Source organism: Ochlerotatus camptorhynchus, unplaced genomic scaffold (assembly GCF_037179485.1).
Source record: "Ochlerotatus camptorhynchus isolate MF236.1 unplaced genomic scaffold, CSIRO-AGI_Acam_v1.1 ptg000696l, whole genome shotgun sequence".
Classification (NCBI taxonomy): Eukaryota; Metazoa; Arthropoda; class Insecta; order Diptera; family Culicidae; genus Ochlerotatus; species Ochlerotatus camptorhynchus.
In genome coordinates this window covers 172,932-196,331 of record NW_027041172.1, presented here as the reverse complement: position 1 = coordinate 196,331, position 23,400 = coordinate 172,932, and the positions used below count along the sequence as shown (strand labels likewise).

Here is a 23,400-nt window from a genome sequence, read left to right as displayed (position 1 = left end):
TCTGATTGAACATAATTAAACTAAATTGAGCTGAATTTATCAGAGACCATTCGCTCAATGACTAAATGAGCGCAACCGACGAAATTTCTCATACAAATCGATTTTCCGTTTTTCTCACCAACACACTTTTTGTACATTTTTGCATCCGGGTGAAATTAATTAATACGGTATCGTCAAAAATCCACTTATTACTTTTATTTGTTATTTTTGTTCGACATTAGGGTTTAATACTCTAATGTATCTTCAAATCAATTTCTACACCCATTATTGAACATAATTCAAGGGGAACTCACCGCCATAGAAACGCATAAATAATGACAAACGACTAAGTATCAACTTAATGTTCATATACCATTTCACTTGCATTGCATCTTTTCTAGATGATACTTAGTATATTTTCTCCTTCAAGATAGCCAACACTTCCTTGCGTGCCTCTAAAATCTTACCACCGAGAAACTTGGTGTAATTAAACTCAAGATGAACATAGCTCGACACTACAGATTTCAAATGCGCGGGACAAGTACATTCTCAGGCCGCTTGGAAAAGAAATCATCGGCCCGCTGACTGGCTGGGCGGAGTACCACTTGCAAACGCAGTCGATCAAGCACCTTGGAGTAGGTATTGACAGACATCTATGGGATTGAACGAAAGTTTGGAGAAATTATTCAAGCGAACTTTCCACTCTCATTCGGATGTACAAGCAATTTATTTGGACGATAGGTACCTACCTTGTTTGCGAAAGCAAATGCTGGCTCAGCTCATGGCTACGTGGTAATGACCTTCAATGCCGTCAAGACAAAAGGAATTCGCGTGAAGCTACGATGAATGCCTTTTGTCTTTATACTGTTTTGCGGAGTACTGTGCAGTAGCATTTTCAATCAAGGCGCGTTTTTTGTAAAGTTAAATAAATATTACGGTAAAGCTTACAATACGATACTATTTCAGGCACTACGATGTTTTGAAAACGTTTATTTAATTTTAGATTTCCAAAATATGTACTAGTTACCCAGGGTCCAAATTAATATAATTAGCCTACAAGCAAGTTTTGGAAAAAGTATACTAACGCATATGTTTGAATTAAATTTTACTTTTACAAGATAATCTTTATATGATCGACACGTTACCATTACTGAGTTTATCATATATAAATAACGAAACTTATATTAATTTAATATAGAAACAAATCCAAAAAAAATTACAGCAACACATAGATTTGGCAGAAATCTGTCTACAAGCTCAAGCGTTTAATATTGGAATCGAACTATTAATTTGTTGCTGTTCAAGTTACGAGAAATGCAGAAATACGCCAACCGACCACTGAAGGTGATTGGCAATAGAACATCACTAAGAACCCAACGGGATAAATGCGACCGGCACACTGGACCTCCCTTAGCTCAGTCAGTAAAGGCGCAGCTACAAAGCAAGATCATGCTGGAGGTGGCTGTGTTCGATTCCCGGTCCGGTCTAGGAATTTTTTTCGGGATGGAAAATTTATCGGCTTTCCAGAAATAGATTATGATTGTACTTGCCACACAATTATACTAATGCAGAAATGGTGCAGGCATCGAAAGCTCTCAATTAATAAATGTGAAAGTGCATCTTGAACACTAATTTGAGAGCACGCAATAAGCTAATATGCGATAAGCAATGAAGAAGAAGAAGAAGAAACCCTAGGGTAGAATGGTATTTACTTTTGTTGCACATGCATCGTATCGCTTCATTGCTGCATTTTGGAAGTTGAATATCTTGGACAAAGTAGTTCAGGAGGATAAGGGCTATCTCTTGATATCACTAGTTTATTTCTAGGTAGATCATGCTGAACCATGGTCGGAGAAGTATCAAACCACGGCATTAATCAATAACTCTCGAAGGTGTCATTATGGAAACCTTATGTCTCCAGTATTATAGAAGGATGGGACCTTTGATAACCTAGTCGTCAAAGGCATGGTATTACAAAGCCGGAGCCGGCGGGTTCGATTCTTGGTGCGGTCGAGGAAATCTTTCGGGTTGGAAATTTTGTTGCTTCCTTGGGCATAGAGTATCATTGTTCTTCCCACGCGATATACATATTATTGCATTGGATGGCATAGAATGCTCTCATAACTGTGTAAGTGCATCTAGAATACTAAGTTGAGAGCCGGCTCGCAAAATAAGCGTATAAAGCATGGAAGAAGAAGTTACTGGTGGATGGTGTATCATTTTTCTTTTTATTATAGTCACTTTAACGCTCTTGGGTCATTCGTGACTTGTCCGGGGTGAGATTTGAACTCGTGACATGGGCTAACAATGAGTATGGATGCTAACCTCTACGGTCACCCTCTACTGAGTAACTCTTCTGATGGTACTACCTTTGCAAGTTTTATAGATTTTAAGCAGTTTTGGTCCCCTAAAACTATGTAAAATTTGAACTAATTTGGTTGTGATCTGAATTTTTGGAAGAATTCCATAGTTAGTATTGGAAAATGTATATGAAACGCAAAAAAAAGTTGCTTTGCTTGTCGAAAATTTACACCTTGCTTAATATTTACCCTGCCTGAAGCTTTGATGTCAAAACTATGCAGAACAACTTTGTCTGTGCAAATAGAAGAGTTGCTCATAATGACGTTCTAAGACTTGCCCAAGATACCATCCTTCTACAATGCTTTATTAAAAAGTTGCCACAGCGCTGCCCTAGCGGAAGATTGTCAAGTAGCATTAATATCACCCAATGAAAGCCTAAGGATTAACTTTGCTGAACACATAATGTAATGTAATGCACTAACTAATGTAATGCACCGATACCCGGACACTTTGTCCGTAAATCCGGATACTTTTAAAGTTGATTATTAGTGCCTACCTTGCTCAAAATAGCACGTAAATTTTAACATGGCTTTATGTCAAAGTTCAAAATCATATTTATTATGTTGAAAAGTAGTCATATCAAAAAGACTTTAGCATGCAAAAATTTCAAAGAAAAAAATCATTTTGATGAATAATCAAGATTGCAAAAATTTCCTGCGGTCAAATTGACACCAAGATACAGACAAAGGGTTAAAATAATGAAACAATCGAAAGTGCAAAAGTTGCAGATTATTTTCTACTTACATGTTCTTCAACATCAAATACTATCAATTCAAGAGGACTGAACCGGATACAACAAGGTTATTTTGTTTCACAATGTAGAAAATGGCTGAAAATCACTAAAATATCGTTTTGCGCGTGTATAACTCGATGTTATCTAAACAGATATTTAAAAAATGTTCATAAACAATATTTATTAATCCTGATGAATGTCTAATTGGATGCGTCTTATTGGAATACTATAGTGGAAAGAGAGAGAGAGAGTATTAGTACAAGACACTGAAGAAGTCTGCACATTGTAGACGAAATACGCGTATTTGTCAAGGATAAGCAAATAAGGTAGTGGAATTAAATGGAAATTACTAATCCTTCTCTCTCTCTCTTCATAATATTTATTGTAGAATTAATTTTTTGAATTTATTGTGTAATGGTTAAAAAATGTTCATAAACAATATTTATTAATCCTGATGAATGTCTAATTGGATGCGTCTTATTGGAATACTATAATGGAAAGAGAGGGAGAGAGTATTAGTACAAAACACTGAAGAAGTCTGCACATTGTAGACGAAATACGCGTATCTGTCAAGGATAAGCAAATAAGGTAGTGGAATTAAATGGAAATTACTAATCCTTCTCTCTCTCTCTCTCTCTTCATAATATTTATTGTAGAATTATTTTTTTGAATTTATTGTGTAATGGTGAAGTAAACGTTAAGTAAAATTTAGCACTATCCTCTTCATCAACGTTATTATATTCGATTTTAAGTATTTTTTAAATTTTATATCAACATCAGATCCCATGAAAGCTGTGAGATCCCCATCATATGAATGGGTTAAGTCTCTTAGTGATGGCAAAACAGGATTAGAAGAAATTAATGCTATGTTCAGGCTAAGTAGTTATAACATGTTATAATAATTGAAATTACAAAAAAAAACTTTCTTGACGCATAACTTATTATAAATGATCAGACTGATTATTCATTGCTATTTGTAAGCGAATTACAACAATTGATCAGCAGAATGCAAATTCATGCAATGGTTGGCATAGAAATCTCTGGAAGTGTATTTGAATATAAGTTAAGAGCTGGCAAAACGCTGACAATAGAAGCGAATAATTTCATTGAATAAGAAGACGAAGAAGAAGAAGAAGAAGAAGAAGAAGAAGAAGAAGAAGAATATAAATCCGGTCTTGTTGCGATTTATTTACAGTCAGATTCTAAATTATTTAAACTTTCTGATTATCCTGACTTATTAAGTTTCTACACACATAGCAGAAACAAATATTACATCTCCTTTGATTTACATGATACAACGTATACTAACACATTCTGTAAAGTTATTGGTTTATAACTATTTCATATGTTGGCAAAATGTTCCATTATTTCGAGGATGCAACATATTTTCACCGGTGCATTGTTGACACGCTAAAATACATTAACGTTTGGAATGACATATTTCAACACCACGTGCTAACGACTATCAATCCCCCCTGGAATTTTTTTTTTCTTGTAGACGTTCTGCAAATTGATCTCTGAGTTCTACACAAATCGTCTACTGCTAGTATTTCCTTTTTACGATTGTATTCAATGCATTTCCCAGAAGATATGGAATTTATGTTTTCAACTTTCTTACGTATTATGCTACTCTTTTATTACTTTCTATCGAGTTATTTACTGGCAATGATAAGTGAATGACCTATGACAAAACACATGTTGGGATTAATGCAGGGTTGTTACATTTCATTCCACCCATCTATACACACTTGAACTTTATCAATAAAGTATGAGCCAAGTGTTAAATGAATTCTCATGCGATTACTCCCATGACACGATAAGCGTAAGGTGAAAGACTTTGGCTGGAAAGTTCAATTGATGTGGTTTATGGGAACTGAGTGCACTGATAATAAAGAAAACAGACATGATTTCATATAAATTTACATTGAACCGAAACGATGGCATGGCAGACCCATGATTTTTTTTTTCAATCTGAAAATAATGCATTCCATGTAATCATGTAATCTGCGTCTCACGACACCTGAAATGGGTCATATGTAAGGACAATAGAAATTCGTGGAAATTTAAAAATGACAAAAGTCAATCAAGAACTCTTTTCTTTTGTAGCAATATGCAAGGTAATCGTGCTTATTTCTTGATGATGTTAATGAAATATATTGAGTCTGATCTTTACTATTCTGTTATCAATCTGATAGGAAAAACGACTCTAATGTTGCTATATGGATCTAAATATTGGGCCCATTGATAATAATATCCTGTTCTTCAAATACTTCTTAGAACAATGTGTCATATGGACAATACTTATGAATATTTTTGGTTGCTAGTGAAAAATTATGTGTGGGCCCAACATTAGAGACATTAGTCATATTACATCAATATTTATTGATTGGCAAAATAACGCGTGTATCATTTGGGAAGTAGATTCAATAGTACAGTGCTTGGAATATGTGACAGTATGAAACCGTTGACGTTGTGTGTTTTTTGATTCCGTTCATTTCTCAATCAGTTAAAAATCATTCAAAACTAGAATTTTTAAATACAACCATAATTTGAGACAATGATCACGCCTTCCTTCGGAATGAAAGTAAAGCCGTTGGTCCCCGGTTCATGAGTTGATGGATCTGAGCTGCCTCCCTGGCGTCGGTAGCATTGATGCTCAGAACAGAAAACAAGATCGACGGAAAACAAGTCTAGAGAAAAAAAAATGAGGCAGCTAAATTTGATAAATCATGTGATTTTTGTTTAAAATTCGAGCAACTCTAACATTTAATGGTAATTTGATGCCTAACGTGGTAAATTGTTCTTTAAATGAAGAAATTGTCACAGATTTTGCTTGTCACAGATTTTCTAAAAAAAAAACAAAATTCGCGCAAAAAAAAAAGAATTGTTTTACAAGTGATTTTCATTTCCGGTAAATGAGGAATCCCTCGTAATCACCCAAAATTTTCGACCGCCGGGATTTGAATCGAATAAGTTAGTTGATACTGCTCCAAACCCTCTTTAGAAATATGACGTATTGCAAGAATAACTATTAGGGTAGTTCAAAATAAAGATTTAATTCTATCAAACTCAACCGACTCCAAACCATGTCCTGATCATTCTCCTGAAATATGAGCTCATTTGGTTGAGATCTCATACTGCACTGAATCTTTGAAGTTTGTATGGGAATCATTGTGGGGAAAGTGAACTTTTTGTTCTCATCGTCTTAAATTTTCGAAATTGTGATTTACGGATAAGTTTGCTATCTGTACTCATGTAAAATACTAAACTGATTTTCTGTTCCTTTATTAGTTGAGGAACTGGAAGATTAGGCACATATTCAATTATCAATTTACACTAGTTTGTAATTCTTTACATTTCTATCTTTATTGATTTGTTAGGTATAGGGCCACATACAATGGATCTCATTGCGTTGCGTTGACGTAAATTTGACAGATAACCCATGGGTAAACTGTCAAATTATCGCAAACGAAACGCAACTGGATCTATTGTGCATGCACGAAAACCAATTGGATTTATTACATCCTCTGCATATGTTTCATACAAAAAAATATAATGGCAGTTACAATGAACTGCAGCGTACAAGCAAGTTTTTTTTCCATATTTTATATAAAACCTTCACGATATGATTTTCTAGACGCAATGCATTCGGGGTAAAAAAAAATTTTCAAAAAATAATCTTACATAAAAATTACAAAAATATTTTTAAAGCCTACCGGCGACCACATTACGGAGTCTATTCATGTCGCAAAACAATGCAAATTCTTCATACTTTTCCTGTAAATCTGTAAGAGAATCTTACATTTCCCGGTTGGATGTATCCAAGTCAGTATTCCTTTCACATTGAATTAGTTTAAACTCGGCCAGAATCAAAACAGTTAAAGCGATGTTTCAAATTTAGATTTTCGTTTACTTCCGCCTAAACCTTATATGTAACGCATACCCCTACTAGATGGAAACCTCAGCATCAAAATTCCGGATGGTGGCTTGGGCTACTTCGATACTAGTTTTCGGCTTCTCCTATTTTATTTTATTTGTTTATTGTATCGAATTGCGAAAATGCAAAAATGATGATTTAAAAGAAAATAAATGCACTTACAGCACACATATATGTTGAGAAATAAGTAACTAACAACACACATCGATAAGCAGTTGCTAAACATCGTCAGGATACAAATTAAAAAATCATATAGAGCCATGGATTTGGATCTGATCTGTGCGAAAAAGTAGCAGCTGAATCTATTGTCTAACTCTCGTGCAAATATGCATACCGATGTGAGTAGATCTGTAAACAATGGCTTCAAACGTCAATTTATCGAAACTTATAGCTCACCCACGCAATCTAACACCACCGTTGCTACAATAGATGAAATTATTGGTCGCAGTGGTTTTATGTCCCGAACAGAGGATTAAACACCACCGTTAAGAAAGTTAAATACCCAAGTAATATTGCAAGCTTTAAAGCAGTTTTATAGCATTCTACAAGCCTAAATCATGGTCTACCCAACAAACATTGGAAGCAGAACACGAGTTTTTTTTTAGTCTTTATTTTTGAGATTTTTAGCCTTAGGCTAGTTCATCTCTAGAACAAGAGTTGATTCAGTCAAAAATTAGCTTCTTCAGCTAAAAAATAGCTTATTCAGCCTTTAAGTAGCTCAAACTGTTTGTTGGGTACAGAACCCTCATAAAACCAAAATGGATACTTGAGTGATCCCCTGATGGTGGTGTTAGTTTGCGAGAGCGAGCTATTAATTTCGATAAATTCACGTTTGAAGGCATTGTTTACAAAACCACTCACGCCTGTATGAATTTCCTAAAGAACTGTCAGATTTATAGCAACGGATTAGATCCATTGTGCGTGACTCTTATTAATTGTAATGCTGCATTACACTGTTCATGAGATTCTGTTTGGAGAACTCAATTGTAGATCTAGCGACGCATTTCAAGAATGAATGTTCATACATGGCCACTCTGAAGCTTCTTTCACTCACAATAAGCTCCGAATGTATATATTACTTTTATCAAATGGATGATGACACTGTACTCACACTTCCAGACAGGGTGTCTTCCATTGATTTTGGCTAAAAAATGTTTGTAAGTAACAAGTAAAGATAGCCGGTGCCGGTGGTGTAGTGGTAAGCGTGACTACTTTCTCACCCCAATGGATCTAGGTTTAATCCCAGCCGAAGTCGATGGGATTTTTCTGAGGCATACAAATCTCTGGTCACGTCTTCCTTCGGAAGGGAAGTAAAGCCGCTGGTCCCGGTCTATGTGTATTGAATTGTGAATGGGTGCAAAATCCTACGCAGGTGTGGAAGCTGCCTTCCTGCACATTCGATTGCCGTCAATGGATGGCAATCGATGTCCGTCGGTGATTGGCACTAGATTGCGGAACAGAGACCGACGTTAAATAAAGGGAAAAAAGAGCAAGAAAAGATTGTAAAGTTTGTGTTTGACACATAAAACCTACAAATTTAGCTTTAACAGAGTCCAATGAGCGAAGAATGAAGAGCAAAGAGTAGGTGAGATAAATCACAAAATCGCTTATTGCCACTCTCATGTAGCAAAATTGGCAGGTATTATGTGATAAAGACAGACTTCACAATGTTTTGAAAGTTCGGTAAAAAATTACCGAATCTTATTATTCCTTAATTTCATAAAACATTTTTTTTAGCCAAAATGAATGGAAGGCACCCTGCTTCCAGATTTAAAAAAGATATTTTTTTGCGTAGTCATAATAAATTCACCATTTGTTGTGGTTTATATATTCAGGTTAGAGTCGGAGGCATTTTTGAAGTATCTGATGTATTCTTTCTATTCGACCGGTAAAATATACAATTAGCTGTAACTCCGGGTCAAGATCCTACTTAAAATGTTTCCGTCTCTGACCTTACTCCACAGCCTTGTACTCCTCCTGAAAAGTCCGATGAAAGCACCCTCTCACATTAAACTACACACTTGGAAATGATTACCGACTTCAGTAATGTTTAACCGAACTTTCAGCAGCTTTTAACCGAACAGAAATCAGGTATTTTAATTCATTAGCTTTAAAGCTTCAACACAATGGCAAGACCCGATTATTTGAACAAGACTGACAGTGCTTTGAAATTAAAATTTAGTGAAAAATCTTTTGAAATGAGGGTCAAAGTTTTACCGAATGTTCAGCTATTGAAAGTTCGGTAAAAAATTACCGAAGTCGGTAACAATTTCTAAGTGTGTAGCTCGTCGAATTCCATATTTCTTGCATTATATCTGACATGGCTTTTCTGGCAATTTTTGTGGAATTTATTATAACCGATTTTGTTGTTCTGAGGGATTTATATAGAATTAGATCTGGTAGTTCATACAAATGGTTTATTCGGAAAACTGCTCAAAGTTGTAAATTGCTTTTACTTTTAATATTATGGCTGATTTTTAAGAAAAAAGGATGTAGGGTGGTTCTCGGTCTAGAGCTTATTTAATCTATAGATGATATAACTTATAGTTTTACTGAGTCATTAGCTGTGCAGCCTCCATTAGCTCAGTTGATAAAGGTGCAGCTACAGAGCAAGACTATGCTGAAGGTGGTGGGGTTCGAATCCCGGTCCGATCTAGGAATTTTTTGTGTTGAAAAATTTCTCGACTTCCCTGGGCATAGAGTATGATTGTACTTGTCGTGCAATAAATACTAATGCAAAAATGATACAGGCATCCAAAGCTCACATTTAATAACTGTGAAAGTGCATCCAGAACACTATGTTGAGAGCACGCAATAAGCTAGTACATATGCGATAAGCTTGAAATGCGAAGAAGAAGAAGAAACTGTTCAGATATATTTTTGAATACTAATCAATCAAATCATAACCATTATAATTATCGCTGGTCGTATTGCAAACATTCTGATGCGTATTAGTAAGGAGCTCCGACTTAAAAGGGCCCCTTCTGAGATATAAATCCGGCTCTGGTTAGACCGTTCAATTTTCCTTTGTCTTGAATCGATCCAATGCAACAGCAACAGCATAACGAACCGACGATTGAACTTTATTGGCGTTTCCATCCGTCACCCTAATTTGTGTTGCGGTTCGATTCAGGTCATCTTTCATGCCCTATCTTTGTATTCTTCTATCCGCATTCAGTTGGGAATCGACGTGCTAGTTTTTTTGACCAAATGTCCATACTTATTTCATAGCCAAAGTTGTAAAATTCTGAACAATTCTCAATGTTAACCGTCTATTTTTCAAAAACATCAACATTTAGCTATATGAAACCGTAACTGACTTAATTTACTAAAACAGAGCAAGATACCGCAATGGCATGATATGATCATTATTACAGAAATTTTTCTTGAATTATACAGCAAGCTTGTCACTGACAAACAATATATGGGAGAATGAACCATATTTCCCAAGAGATACAATAACTTTCTATACCACTTCCCATCCCACTAACCAGACTGATCGCAACTGGTAAATACACCGTGCACTCACTGAGTAGGGAGCCAACCTTCACAATGGCAAGCAACTATTAACTATAAAAAAAAACACTCAACTGCCAGAGGAAAACCGCTATGGAGATTGCACGCAGAAGCTCCATGTTGCTCTACGAGTTGGGTTTGTGCCACATTTCAGTTTTCTCTGACCCGCTTCTCTAGTGTAAAGAATTCCGACAATTGAAGCAATACTCTTACCTTTCCAACCAGGGCCAAAAACCGGCTAGCTGATTATTAGCATTTTCTCTCCCGTTTATTGACTTTTCTCGTGCGCTAACGTAGTAGGCGCTAGCGGTTTCATTCCCGTACTGAGCTTTGAAGATGGTTAGTATGATTACTGGTCCCGTTTTCTTTTCAAGTTTATCTGATGATAACAAACAAAAATGTTTAGAAACTTTTACTGAATCGTTTCTGTTGCTTGCCATTTAATTTAGTTTTCTGACAATTTTTGAGAAAATTTAAAATTTGACTGCATTCTACTCTTGCAAAGCTTGTTACTCGAAATAGTTGTTCGTTAGGTAAATGCAGTAAACGACTACTTTTCTGTATTGATGCTTAGAGAAACTCGCTATGATTGCAGTTTTAATCTTCGGAGATGGGGATAGATAGAAAGGAAACTCGTTGGTTTCCAATGAAATACGGCAAAATAGGCATTAAAATGAAACAAGACTTTACTTCACCTGGTTCCTGGTTTAGACTATGTAGGTGGTTCTGTGTTTGAGACGCATATGAATGAAATCAACATACTGTACTGACTTTGGCGCCGGTGGTGTTGTGGTAGCCCGAGCAAAGTCGGTTAACAAAATGAACGTATATCGATTTTAACCTTTCGTTACTCGCGCAAACTTCTGTAACACAAGTTCTCACGCGTTGTACTTTGTACAACGGTGTGAGTTTTCCATTGCCATTTTGCTGCCGAGCTAATAATCTATCTGGAACTAACGGGTATTCCTTAAAAACCTTGTTTTGAACTAAACAAGCTTATTTTTTTTTATTACAGTCAACCCCAGAAAAATACGGATAATAGGATAAATGTAAATGGACACCACATTAACGGTGCCCATACTACGTGGGATTTGACTTAATTGGTTACAACATGGAATATCTCAAGTTTTCCATGTTTTCCGGTCACTTTGCCGATATGTAGGATTTACGTAGTAACGGAAAACATACCGATCCAATATTAATAAGGAAAAAGGTGTTATGCTGTGAATAAGAATTTAGGTCTCCATGTATGTCACGTGAAACAAAGTTTTCGAACAAAAAATTAAGTATTGCTGCTTGATGCTTGGTTTGTTGATGTGGGTCTTGATTTGAAAATATTTGCATGATGCAAAATGGGAATTTGAAAAGTATGTTTGATCTGTTTTTCTTACATTATTGATTTGTTCTACGCAAGTCTGATTCGTCTCTCAGGTTTGAACTGTAATTTAGGTACTGCTTATATTATTTGTAGTAAAATACGAATCAAAATGTTTTTTCATCTCTCAAAACATTCTTGAAAAGAGAAAATTAATGTTTTTAACAATCTTATGTTGAGCGTTGAAAACTTAATATTAAAATGGGTTTAATGCTAGGCCATTATTTGTTCGATCTTATGTTTAGAGTTCTGTAAAAATAAACTATAAACCTTCATGAATCGAAACTTTTGAGAAAGTATTGCGTTTAATTTTCTAGGGTAAAGTCAGGTTTAGAGGGGGGAAGAACAAAGTTGACCGAACTAGGGAAAGAAAAAAAGAGACCTTATCAATTGTTTAAGAAAAAATTAGCTTGAAACAAATCGGGAATCAGGGAAAGTATGTTAACGTTTCGGACTTTTTTTTTAAATGAACGGTGTTAAGTCAGACTGGACTGAGTGATTTTTTAGATTGCGAGAAAAACGAATTTAAAGTTTGCTTAGTTTCTTATGTAATGGCAGTTTTTCCTTGCTGTTTGTATTATTTATCTAATCTGACTAAAATGAAATGTAACTGAGGAATTTCTTGATCAAATACTATCATTATCTAATTTTTTCATAAATTTTGCTACTAGCCCCTACAAACACCGACCACATAACAATCAAATAATCATTTAATTTTATGGAACTTATAAACTTTTAAAGGTTTTGTGATATAGGGGATTTTGAAGATCTAAGACTGTTTTTTTTTTTTTTTTTTGTCCATGTTTTCATCTATTAACGTCTTCAGTACAAATTTCCTTTGAAAACTTAAACGCTAACAACGACCCTGTTCTGGATCTTTGCTAAATTTGCAAGATGCTGGATTGGGGAAAAATATCGAGATCCCGGACCTAAGAAAAAAATAAAGAGCCTGGACTGAGTAAAAGATCCCTAATATAGAATTAATTTCAGATCCTGAACTTAGCAAAAAACATGTGGAACTGAATATACTTTTTAAGACCAGAAAAGATTCAACATTTCTGATTCAAAGTTGTTCTAAATCTCGAACTTAGACTTTGGCACCTTCAAAGATTTTCTTGATCTTTGATATCAGAATTATTTTCAAGATGTAACAACATCTAATTTTTCTCTGTGACCTTGACAAGTATACATGTTAAAATTTTCAAAATTAAGAGGAAATTGTCAGTACTTATAATGATTGTAAAAGTTGTAGGAAATTAAAATACCTTGAGCTATGATTTTTTTTTTAAATTCAATGTTTTAAAATATTCTTATCATCAAAAGGCATGAAATTTTTTTCAAGATTAGGGCTTAGATTTATTTTCTATTCTGCATTAGTCATCTTCAATCTATTATTGGCTGCAATCTTTCCAATCCAATTCCACTTTACAAAATATTGAATTTCATATTAGCACTACGGAGCACTAGAGGCTTAGAGAAGCATGATTTGATGAGGTGACCTTGGCGTAGTGGTTAGCATCCATACCTCTCACGCCAGACAAGTCACGAATGACCCGAGTGCGTTAAAGTGACAATAATAATTAAAAAAAAAATGATTTGCTTATCCTTGTACAGGGTGCGTGACGAATTTTTGCAGTAAATGGCATATTTGAGAAAAAATACACCAGTTAGTTATTCTAGCAATGAATTTTGTGCGATTTATTTTCTAGCAATGAATTTTGTGCGATTTATTTATAAATTCGTCACGCACCCTGTACTATATCATTATTATTAGCTCAACTCTAAACGACTGGCCGGCACCGATGGTGCATTGGTAAGCATGACTGATTTCTCACCCCAATGGGTCTAGGTTCAATCCCAGCCGAAGTCGGTGGGATTTTTCTGAGGCATAAAAATCTCTGGTCACGTCTTCCCTCGGAAGGGAAGTAAAGCCGTTGGTCCCGGTGCAATATCCTACGCAGGTGTGAAAGATGCCTTCCTGCACATTCGATTACCGTCAATGGATGGTAATCGATGTCCGTCGGTGAGTGGCACTTGGTTGCGGAACAATAAAGGAAATAACTCTAAACGATTTACGTATGAATTCATTTCAATTTTATCAACTTTAATACTCTCTCCAGAGACCAATTATTTTCGAAATGAAATCCAGTGTTAAATGTGTTGCAAAATACTAGGTAGCCTGAATTTATTTTCAATTATAAGCACTAAACTATAAATATTTTTGAATGTAAAGTTAAGCAAGAATAAATGTAAATTGAATTAAATGTAAGTGAGAATACAAGTAATAATTTATGGAAAAAAATTTGTAGCAGGCTTTTTTTGGTACCAAAGCATAGGGGCCCCACGGGGGCATAGGGGCCCACAAATGGGCCCTGTATTTGTTTAACCGTGGGCCCCTATGCTTTGATATTCAATCTTTAATCTGAAATGTGAATGCTTATGTGTGATTGTAATAAAACGGGAAACTCCATAGAGTCAATGACGTTATTAGTAGTATGCCATGATTGGCTCAACGAAGTTTACCGTTTTGTCGCACCCACAATTCAGTTTTTAGATCTTACTAATTTCGCGATCCCACTTGCTCAGGTGTACCTTATTTGACTTATGAAATTGTGCAGTGTATTGAGATAGAGGAAGCTACGTGAAATGACCTTAATTTTTCATTTAAATCACCTATTAATTCCTATATTATTTTCAATCTCCGCACTTGAAATACAATTCACAAGCCCTGTAGAGTTCTCCTCAAAATTTTCCTTGAAGTATTTCAAACAAGTCGCCAGAAATGATCCTCAATTTCTCACCACATCCAAGATCTTTTTTTAATGTAGTATCATGAGTTCCAGATTGTCATATCGCTAATGTTGAAAGAACCAGAATCTAAAACAAAAATTGTTCCTGAATATTGTGAATTTTTTTTTTGTCCCAAATGTTGACGCAATCAAGTCTTTATTTAAAAATTATCTCGAGACCTCTGTATTTATATATAAACAATATTTATAATATATATGTTCTATCTATACATTTTTACAATTTGATCAAATGTCCCAAATAGTCCAACAGTATTCGGCCTATTTTATTGATATTGTATCTCAAAAAAGTTTGAAAAAAAAACTAGATATTCGGAAGATTTTGGACTTTAAAACGAATATATCTTATATCTGGGAGTTGAAACATTGGCTACTGTGTACTACTAGAAGCTAATAAAACATTCGACATTTCTAAACTTAAAAAATATTGTTACAGATACTATGTTTACTTTACTACGTCATCTCAGAATACGCTAAAAATTATACCTCAGAATCCAAAACACATAATTAGGTATGTAAGTTAAGAACCCACACAAAAACGCGGCTACGTATTACCTCTTCTACTGCCAAAACTAGAATGAATTTTATTAATGCCATTTATCGGAACAGAAGCCCAATTTTTCAAGACACACAATTTGAATGCAATATTGCTTAAATGCCTTCGTTGCTATCTGGGTATCCACTGTTGAATCGGATTATAAATCGTTGCTGCACTGTTTGTCATTTTCGTCGTTGCGACGACGTTGTTTTTGCTATTGATAATTAACTTGCTGTGCTAACTGTTGATATTATGTGGTTGGTATGCTTTACTAGGACACTGCGATCTTCACTTGAATAATGGTTCTAATAATATTTAATCTTATAAACTTAATTCGCCATTTCCACTCAATTTAGTTTGTATAAGCAATCGCAGTTAAACCCGAATAGAAATGATATTACCACTAGCAGTTGCTTTGTGTACACATAAATTAAAAAAAAAAAATTTCTATGAACTATCAGCCAAGCTCAGAATTTAAACAATTTATAAATATGTGTATTTTCTTATAACATTCCGCTATGCCTTTGAATATTATTTGTTTTAATGAGCTATAACACCAGAAAACTTTTAAATACTCCCTAAATTATTTCTTTACAGGATTTGCTGAAATTTGCCATGAAAACGCGCATATCAAGGGATATGCTAGCAACATTTTTACTGCTTTGCCTGGCAGTAAACTTTGCTGCCGGGCGAATAGCATTTGAAAAATTAACGGATTTTGATTTCCAAGGCACGACCTACTATAGTGTGAAAAATCTTTCACTCTACGAGTGCCAAGGATGGTGCCGCGAGGAGCCGGATTGTCAAGCAGCCGCTTTTAGGTACGTACAAAAATCAAATGCATTTAAGGTGCAATGTCCAAAAATGTAAGCCCAGTTTTTTTCGACGCAACATTTTATCATTGCAAATTATTCTCGTCAATACATACCTTCTGCCATTTTGCTTAAAATGACGCGAGCTCTTTGCAATGATGAAATTAATTTTTCGAAAAAGCATCAAAGTAAATTGAACCCTAAAAACACAATGAAAACAATATGGGGATCATCTCTAGAGTAAGTTTGTGTGTGTTATGGTTCAAATTGAACCTATTGATAAAAGTTCTTCTTTTTCTTGCCCTTTCACGAGCTTCCGCCTGCTCTCAACTTAGTGTTCATTGAAGCAATTCCACAGTTATTAAGGGCTTTTCTATGCCAACCAATGCATGAATTGGTATATTGTGTGACAAGTAAAATACTACTCTATGTTCAGGGAAGTCGAGAAAGGCACAACTCAAGTTTAAAGATGCTCCGTAACGTAGGTAGATCACCTTTTCGTGGTACTTTACGGATCTATGGATGTACCACCGATTCCTAGTCCTGACTACTTTAAACTAGGGGAACAGGATTTGTCAGTAATCAAAGGAACACATCTTAGTCCTTGTTACTTTTATGCCTTGTTGATAGTGGCTTTGTCCACTGGATGATCTTGAAACAAGGGAAAAATGAGTTAGTTTCGCTATTCGCTGTTCCCTTGGTTGAAGTGGTTAAGACTAAGATTCTGATGCATGGTCATTATCGGTGTCACTCCTTAATTTTGTTGCAAAGGAATTCAATTTTGACTGACAAAGGGGCGTGCCTTTTGAGGGTCTTTCAATACTCCGAAGGGTATAAATAGCGGATCCTTTCAATAAGGGTCGGATTAAAGAATTACAACAGTAAAAAAAATCGAATACTTCATCAATACTTATTCAAGGTTTACAACTTATACCATACCGGTGTAAAAGTTCGAATCAGCAATGGGCTCGGCAATGGGGCAAAAGTTCGCAAACTTAATGGCAGTTTTTGAGAAGTGTTGCCACTTTAATAGCGGTAAGCTCCATGGAGGATAATACGCGAGTTTATCCAGATTTTAATCCTTGATTTGGTAAGCACCACGTAGCCATTTGCTTTTGTAGCGAACAGTGTTTATGAGTGTGAGTGTAATCGGTCTCGCCACCGCAACAAAATTTCTTGTGTCACTTTTCAATAGATCCTATCTACATTCATCGACTTAAATAAAAAAAAATTAGATCTTCTGAGAAATTTCGAAATATTCTAAGGGTTTCCGGGAACTTCCGAGAAGTTCCAAAAATTCCTGACAAGATCCAATATGTTCCGAGAAACTCTGAGAAGTTCTGAGAACTTCAGCGATGTTCTGAGAAGGTCTGAAATCTTTCGATGATGATGATGATGATGGTCCCACCTCTTACCCCTACAAAGGTTTGAGCTGGACGATTTATCTTTAAGATAATTAAATATGATATTTAAACCAGGTTAGTAAACAAAATCGAACTGGTTATATCAATTCCCTCTAGAGTTTACAGTTGCTTCACAGCGATGTAAATGAGGAAAAGCTCAGGCGTCCTTCTCTTACCCTAGCAGCACACATGTCACTGAACAATTGTGGTTACTTGTGTGCCACTTATTCCAGTCACAAACAAGTTGCAGCAGCTTATTGTCCACCAAAAATATTCATAAGTATTACAAGCAATCAAGAGTTAATGAACAATCAACAAAGCATCCTATTACTCTAGCAACCCCGCAATCTGATGCTATCATAATTTTCAGCAATGTCAGGAATGCTCATGAACCCCCAACATTTGCCAGAAAACTTACTACTAACTCAAGTAAGCTTCAAAATTGCATTTTTTATCAAATTTTAAATTCAGTCCTCTATATCCGTAATACGCGCGCGAGGCCTTTGTAGACTACTTTTTTATTATTAATCTACTACTATTAAATCAAATATAAAACATCCAGCATCACCATCGTGGCGAACAAAAATAGTTTTTGCAGTGCTACAATAATTATTAAAAAGTCCTTATGACAGTATTATCCATATAAAATAATCCGTTAGAGATAACTTCGTCAAGATACATAATTTGTCAATTCATAAAAAAATCACTGGATAACTGTTCAAAAGACAGTTTTAACGTGCGAAATGCAGTGTCTTTTAAATTCTGTAAGTGTTGCTGAACGTTTGATATGTCTAGGCATCGAATTGTGAAGCACAAGTCAAGAAATGTGGTGTTCTTATTATATCTATGAAAGTCACTTCCTCTTTCAATTCGATCACACAAATATCGAGGCAGCAAACCGTTAACTACTTTAAAAATGAACACCATAGTCAAATATACAATTCTTTGCTTCACCGACAACCATTGTAAGGCGTCTAGTATCAAAGTTGAGGAAGTGAATAATTCGGCACATCTAAACATCAAACCCATTATTTTATTCTGCAAGCGCTGTAATCTTGATATTTGTGTTGCATTAGTCAAAAATAAAATGGAAGGCCAAAAGTCTAGATGAGGAGAGATGATTGATTTGTATAGCTGTATTTTACTGGCAATAGTTAAATCGTTTTTCAGTCGACATAGAATTCCATACTTCTTGGCAATTTTCTTGATGACATTGTCAATGTGAGAATTGAACTTAAGTTTCTCATCAATAATCACGCCAAGATATTTAATCTCCCGAACACGATCAATAGTCTCATCATCAATTACAAAAGAAACGTTCTCATTTACTCGATTCCGCGAGAATACTATAAATGAAGTTTTACTTGTATTCTATTTCAACTGCTTATACTTCAACCATCTTATTTAGAGAACGTAAATCTTCATTCAAGTGTAAAACGACATCATCTAAATCCTTAGCTGCAATGAATAACACAGTATAATCTGCAAAAAGATTAATTTCTCAAAATCGTAAAACACGTCGCAAGTCATTAATATACATAATAAATAACAGGGGCCCTAATACACTTCCCTGGGGTACTCCAAGGTTATTCCCCACGGGACTGGAAACGGAATCATTAAAAACAGTCCGTTGAATTCTGTCAGACAAATAGCTTTCAAACCATTTATATGCAGTAAGCGCTTGATTGATCTTAACAATAAGGGCCTAGAAATTGATTCAAATGCGCGTTTAAGATCCAAAAAACAGAAACAATCGTATCTTTACACTCCAAGTTATTTTTCCACTACGCAAATACCAAATTCAGTGCGGCTTCACAAGAATGACCTTCCCGATATCCCGATTGTTCTGGTATCAACAAACTATTACTATTTAAATACTCCAACAGCTGGCCTTTAACAACAAGTTCTAAAATTTTCCCAAAAGGTGTGCAACATGTTGATGGGACGAAACTCTTCGGCTTTAATCGTTCCAGCAACTTTTTGAATAGGGACCACTAAGGATTCCTTCCAAATTTGTGGCACATGTTCAGTTTGCAATGATTCATTAATAACTCTAAGTTCATCTAATGTAATTGGGTGAAAACCTTCAAATCTACAACTATTATTAACTGGCTGTTTTATTTCGTCAGGTTCATCGACCAATTCAATGGATTGATTAATCAATGAAACACTGTCGACAATTACTTGTTCTGACTGTTCTAATGTGCCATTAAAAGTTATGGACCGCGGTTTGCAATTACTAGGTTCTTTTCCATTACGTTATTACGCGCAATTGTGTACCTACTTCAATGATTGTCAATATTTGATCTACAAAACTTTTTGTACCAAAAGATCAAAATTGTACCAGCCGTTCGAGTTTTTCAAAGCAACAAACTTTTGCTCAACTAGTTGATTAGTACACGTTTTCAAAGCGTTATTAAGAACAGCTGTAGATTCATCTAAGTTACCGGCAACGAATGGAAAATCCACGCTCCTCTCAACAAGATTCGAAACAGCTTGCTTCGAATATTTCCTCCAGCACTTCAATTTTACAAAATTATCATTATCGTTAACATTGTCTAAGACATTAATCACTAAGGTCTCATGATCGGTTATTTTCAAATCAGTATCCGTAACTGAACAAATGGAATCAAAATTGGAATAAACGTGGTCAATTAAAGTTCTACTGTACCTGAAAATACGTGTATACTTATTTACCGTTTGCTTTAAATAGAAAAACTCAGCTAAACGCTTCAAATGATTCGAATTATGTTTATCACGCCAATTAATATTAAAATCACCAGCCAATATATTTAATTTACTAGAATCAAAGAATCTCTCGAGCCAGTTCTCTAAAACTTCGACAAAACGCTGGTCACTAGAACTGGGAGAATGATACAAAACACCATAATTACCCATCTTCATGCCACGTATAACTGAAATGCCCAAGAACCAGTTGCCATCAATAACTTCGTTCGTACGAAGGTTGAATTGAACTGATTCTTTGACCGCAAGTGTGTCTAGAATGGATAAACAAGCAGCAACAATATAACCCGGAATACTATACTGATCAAAAGCTTCAGTTTCTACCATATGAGTTTCAGATAATAAAACTAAAAAAGGACGTTTTTCCTCAACAATTTGACGTAATGCTACGTAGTTTGATGACAACCCCACAATATTAAGATATAAAAAATTGAATTGATTAACATTTCTGGAACTTGGCTGCTATTATTGATACGCAAGCTGCTTTTCTTCTGATCAAAATTTCTTTTATAGAGCAAACATTCAAAGCTAAATGAGGCATGGTTGACGTCCAAGTTCATTTTACGTTCTTTATTCATTTTCAAACAATTAATACATTTCAATACAGTTGACGTACACTCCGACGATGTTGTTGGCTGCACGTAGCGCATCTATCACAATTTTTGCAATCCATGCTCTTGTGCCCAAATTCTCCACATTTGAAGCATCTCAACACATTAATCGCGGGAACTATCGAGCAACGATCAAACCCTACGTTTACTTTTTTCGCACAAAACAAACATTTATACTTATCGACATCGACTTCAATTACAACACTAATCTTGAAGTGGGAACAACAGCACTATATTTTCCACTCAGATTGCTTTCAATACCAGTTTTTACATCATTTAGATTAGCTCCTGTTGCACACTCAACAATAAAAGAGCCATATTTACCATTCCTAAAATTACTGATTTTGTGTGTTTTTGGATCTAACTGTGTTTTCAAAAACTTACGAGTATCTTCGCAAGCTTGTTTGGACTCTTTTGGTATATCACAATGACCGGACGAGTCTTACGATTTCTCTGTTTGTTACTGTTACTGTTACTAATATTTTTACTTTTACTTGCACGACTATGTTTTTCATGAAAAACTCGCATTAAACAGAAACATCATCATCATGATCACTATTACTAATTACTAGTTTACGTTTTTTGCGTTCGGTATTTTAGTCCGATTCCGACTGTATCGTCCTAGATACATTGCACTGGTCATTCGTTACAGCTAATTTTTTTCCGCAGTAATTTGAAAAAATGAGTTTTTCATATTGTCCAATTTCTCACAAATTAATTTTTCAATACTATTTACATTTCGGCTAATGTCTACCATCCCGCTCTTCAACGCGATGTCTATCTGAGCAGTAATGTGATCTCGCAGGCCAGAGATCGAGTCCGAGAGTTGAAAAACATTCTTCATCTCTTCCTATTCTTTTGACGCGCGAGATCAGATCATGTTGCTCGTCGCAACTCTGATCTGATAGACAATTATCATACTTGAACAGAACATTTGCATTGCCTGAGTCCGCGTAAGTGTAGTGCATTTGCAATGAAATACACGAGCACACTTACCCACACAGATAACCGGCAAATCACTTACCAAAATTCCCAAATTACATATTGCACACTCTGCCATATCTATCCACCTATACACATAAACTTTACATGCAACACTACAGAGGCACAAGTAAAAACGAACGAAAGCAAAAATTTACAATGCCGCTGCTTACTAAAGGGTGCCAATAGCATGCCGGGCGAAGAAAAAATACACAAATTGAACAATAACCAGCTGCAGCAGCTACCGTTATCCTACCTATCCACTAAATGATCACTACGGGGCACGCGTAGGATCAATTCTACCGCGGCCCAAGCACAATTCCACACTTAATTAATCGAATATTTATCACAGCACTATGAAATAAACTATTACGTTCACCATTAAAAATACATCTGAAGTTCTTAGAATATCTTGAAAGGTTATAGAAACTCTGCGAAGTTTTCTGAACATCTCGGAAGTTCTCTGAAATACTTTCGAAAATGTCCGAATGTCAAATGAATTTTCGAGAATTTCCGAAAAATTTCAATAAGGTCCTAGAATTTCCCAGAATTTCTAAGAGGTTTCGAGAAGTTCTGAGAACTTTAGCTATGTTCTGAGAACTTCCAAGATGTTCAGGAAGTAATGTTACAAGAACTTCCGAGAAGTTCTATGAACTGCCGAGTATTTCCGAGTAGCTCTGAGATCTCTGATGTTCTGAGAAATTCTGAGAACTTCCCTGAGATGCTGTGAAATTCTTGAACTTTATTTAGCTTCCAAAGTTCAGAAGTTCTCAGAACTTCTTGAATTTTTTTCAGATCTTCTCGAAAGTTTATGGACATTCACAGAACTTCTCAGAAGTTATCGGAAGTTCTCAGAAAATCTCAGAAGTTTTCTCAACTCCTAGGAAGTTCTCAAAAGTTCGGTGATATTCCGAAAAATTGCTGAACCGAGAACTTCAGCAATGTTCTTAATCTTAAGACTTCTGGGGAGTTATGAGAACATCCGAGGAGTTTTGCAAACTTCTGAAGAGTGCTGAGAAGTTTTGAGCAATGCTGAGAACTTCCGAAAATATCCGAGAACTTCTAAAAAAAACTCCACAAAGTTCCAAGAAGTTTTTAGAAGATCCGATAACATCTTATAAGTTTCAGGAACATCTTAGACGTTACGAGAACTTCTCAGAAAGATCCAAGAGTTTCCAAAAACATTTTAGAAATTCTAAGAACTTCTGCGATGAACTTCCGAGAATTTTGAAGAATTTCCGAAAATTTTCAAGAATTTCCGAGAATTTTCAAGAACTTCCGAGAATTTTCAAGAACTTCCGAGAATTTCCAAGAACTTTTGAGAATTTCTGAGATGTTACGAGAGTTTTTGAGAAGTTCCGTAAAATTTCGAGTACTTCGAAAACTTTAGCGATTCCTGCGAAGTGCTGTGCTGGCGTGGGAGCGCTCGAGATGACCGCAGAGGAGGATTTCATGAGACGCGAAAAGTGGCAATTCACACGGGAAAAGTTCATTCCATAGCGACACACCTTTCTATGGCTTGGTTCACTCTTCGACGAGAATGACCCCCGATTTGGGCGTATCATCTGCTTCTTTATATACTCCTGCTCTGTCTCCAGGCCA

General features: G+C 35.5%; 1 protein-coding gene across 1 annotated transcript in view; it reads left to right on the top strand.

The window, feature by feature from the left end:
- tyn (trynity) overlaps positions 1-23,400 on the top strand; it is a 74,451-nt gene that overhangs the window by 4,589 nt on the left and 46,462 nt on the right. Inside the window, exon 2 of the mRNA XM_065238084.1 lies at positions 15,844-16,067. Within this exon, the coding sequence (XP_065094156.1) occupies positions 15,862-16,067 (206 nt within the window). The 5' untranslated portion in view covers positions 15,844-15,861. The remainder of the gene's footprint in view (positions 1-15,843; positions 16,068-23,400) is intronic.